General features: G+C 43.0%; 1 protein-coding gene across 1 annotated transcript; it reads left to right on the top strand.

The window, feature by feature from the left end:
* The first annotated feature begins 965 nt into the window (after window positions 1–965).
* On the top strand, window positions 966–2,015 carry LOC140897649 (olfactory receptor 10A7). The gene has a single exon (XM_073310529.1). It carries the CDS (start codon window positions 966–968, stop codon window positions 2,013–2,015), a length of 1,050 nt encoding a protein of 349 aa, XP_073166630.1.
* The last annotated feature ends 490 nt before the right edge of the window (window positions 2,016–2,505 follow it).

Below are 2,505 nucleotides of genomic sequence, written 5' to 3'. Positions count from 1 at the left end.
CCATTTCCAACAGTTGACAAGAAGGTGTGAGTATCAGCAGAGGGAAAATTACTTTTTGTAGCACTTGTCCCCCAATCTATATGTGGGAAATCAAAGTCTCCCTTAATCACACAATTCACAGTAGTATTTGTTTCATTACAAACATTAACAAGAGGTCTCTATCCATATTGGATCCTGGTGGTCTGTAGCAGACTCCAAGATTATCCTGGGAGAACCTCCAGAAGCTTTCTTCCCCAAAGTGATTTTAGCCAAAACAGACTCTGTCTTATCGATTCCATCACTTCTAATTTCTTTAGTCTACCTCATCATTAATATACAATGCTGCTCCACCACCTTTGCCTTTATTTCTGTCTTTCCTGAACAGCATCCACCCATCCATACCTGTACTCCAGTCATGATTATTACTCTACCATGTTTCTGTTATCCCTATAATATCTGGTTTCACTTCCAGCACCAGTAGTTCTAGTTAACCCATTTTGTCACCCAGGCTCCTTGCGTTGGTGTACAAACATCTTATCTGTTGCTGCTTGGCTTCGCCCACATTCCTTGCCTGATCGGGTACAGTTATTCTTCTTCCAGTGTCACCTATCCTTCCAGTGTCCCTATCCTTCCTCTTAATGTCCATTCCACGACCCACTGTGGCTCCTTTCTCCATTGCTGTATCCTTTCTGACTTGATTTTCCTCCCTCTCAATCTTAGAATCAGACTTGGAGATTACTTATCATCTCCCCCAAGTTTCTAGTTTAAAGCTCTTTTATTCAGTTGTGCCAACCTCCATCCCCAAATGGTCCCTTTTGGTCTTAAATCTAAGAATCAATTAATGAAAAAAGTTGGGGTATGGGGCAGAAGAGGGGCAAGTTAACTGGGTGACAGCTCTTTGGGGTGGGGGAATCTCTCTGAAGTGAAGAAGGTTCTCTGTTGTGAGAGAATATAAACCCAGCTCTCAGTTTGCAGTGGGAACTCTTATGGGATCAAAAGATGGAAATCTATCTAATTTCAAGGTCCAGCCAAATCTTTCAATGTTCATTACTTTTCACGATCACAGGATGCAGCTCATGGAGAAAGGAGATGTGGAAAATCAAACAGATGTGACAGAATTCATCCTCCTGGGGTTTGGGGATCTCCCTGAACTGCAGATCCTTCTCTTTCTGGTTTTCCTAGTGATCTATATTGTGACCATGGCAGGGAACTTCCTCATCATTGCTCTAGTTGTGACTGATCAGCACCTTCACACCCCCATGTACTTCTTCCTGGGGAACTTGTCCTGCCTGGAGACCTGCTACACTTCTGCCCTCCTGCCCAGGATGCTGGCCAGTCTCCTGACTGGGGACAGAACCATTTCTGTGGGGGGCTGCATGACACAGTTTTCTTTCTTTTGTTTTCTAACAACTACAGAGTGTTATCTCCTGGCAGTGATGTCTTATGATCGGTATTTAGCCATATGCAAACCACTGCACTATGGAACCTGTATGAATGGCAAGTTGTGCCTCCAGCTAGCAGCTGGGTGTTGGATAAGTGGATTTCTACTTTGTACAATCATGATCTGTTTTATGTCACAATTAATTTTCTGTGGCCCCAATGTAATGGATCATTTCTTTTGTGATCTCATCCCAATGCTAAAGCTCTCCTGCAGTGACACCAGCCAGATTATGCTGGTTCTTTACATATTTACCTTCCCAGATGCAGTTTCCCCATTTCTATTAACCTTGACATCCTATGTTTGTATCGTTAGCACCATCCTGAGAATCCCTTCCACCACCGGGAGGCAAAAGGCCTTTTCCACTTGCTTCTCTCACCTCATTGTGGTAACACTTTTCTATGGGACCATAATGATTGTCTACATGCTACCAAAATCCAGCAACCTGAGAGCCCTGAACAAAGTGTTCTCTGTCTGCTACACAGTCCTGACTCCTCTGGCCAATCCCCTCATCTACAGCCTGAGAAACAGAGAGGTCAAGGTGGCCCTGAGAAAAGCTGTCAGGAAATGTCTGGCCCTCACAAAGAAGTCAGACTAGTTGAATGAAATGAGGATCAATCAATCTGCTTTCTATTGTGAAAGAAGGAGGGTCTAAGTGGGCCCTGATACAGAAATGCAGTGTACAAGAGATGTGTGTGCTTGCACACACACACACACACACACACACACACACACACATATATAAATTTAAGAGTGATACAGATGGTTGGAATTTTTTCAGGGGGAGGAGGGGAGAGAAGATTTTGACTTTTATCAAAATAACTGAAACCTGAAAAATGATTTTTTATTTTTTTTTTGCTTTTTGGCAACTGACATCTGAAAACCTTCAGATGGAAACTGTAAAATAAAAAATAAAAAAAAAAAAAGTCATGCACTGTTGTTGTGGCTGTGTTGGTCCCAGAATATTACAAAGACAAGCTGTGACCCTCTGTACCTCAAAATAGCACCCTGGACCCCCCTATTCACCACTGGGATAGGAGGATGCTGTGTTTGGTACAAAGTATGCCTTGGGAGGGATCATTTGAGAA

This window comes from Lepidochelys kempii, chromosome 14, assembly GCF_965140285.1.
Source record: "Lepidochelys kempii isolate rLepKem1 chromosome 14, rLepKem1.hap1, whole genome shotgun sequence".
In the NCBI taxonomy this organism is placed as follows: Eukaryota; Metazoa; Chordata; order Testudines; family Cheloniidae; genus Lepidochelys; species Lepidochelys kempii.
Note: the sequence above shows the minus strand (reverse complement) of the source record. Positions and strands in the feature narration are given on the sequence as shown.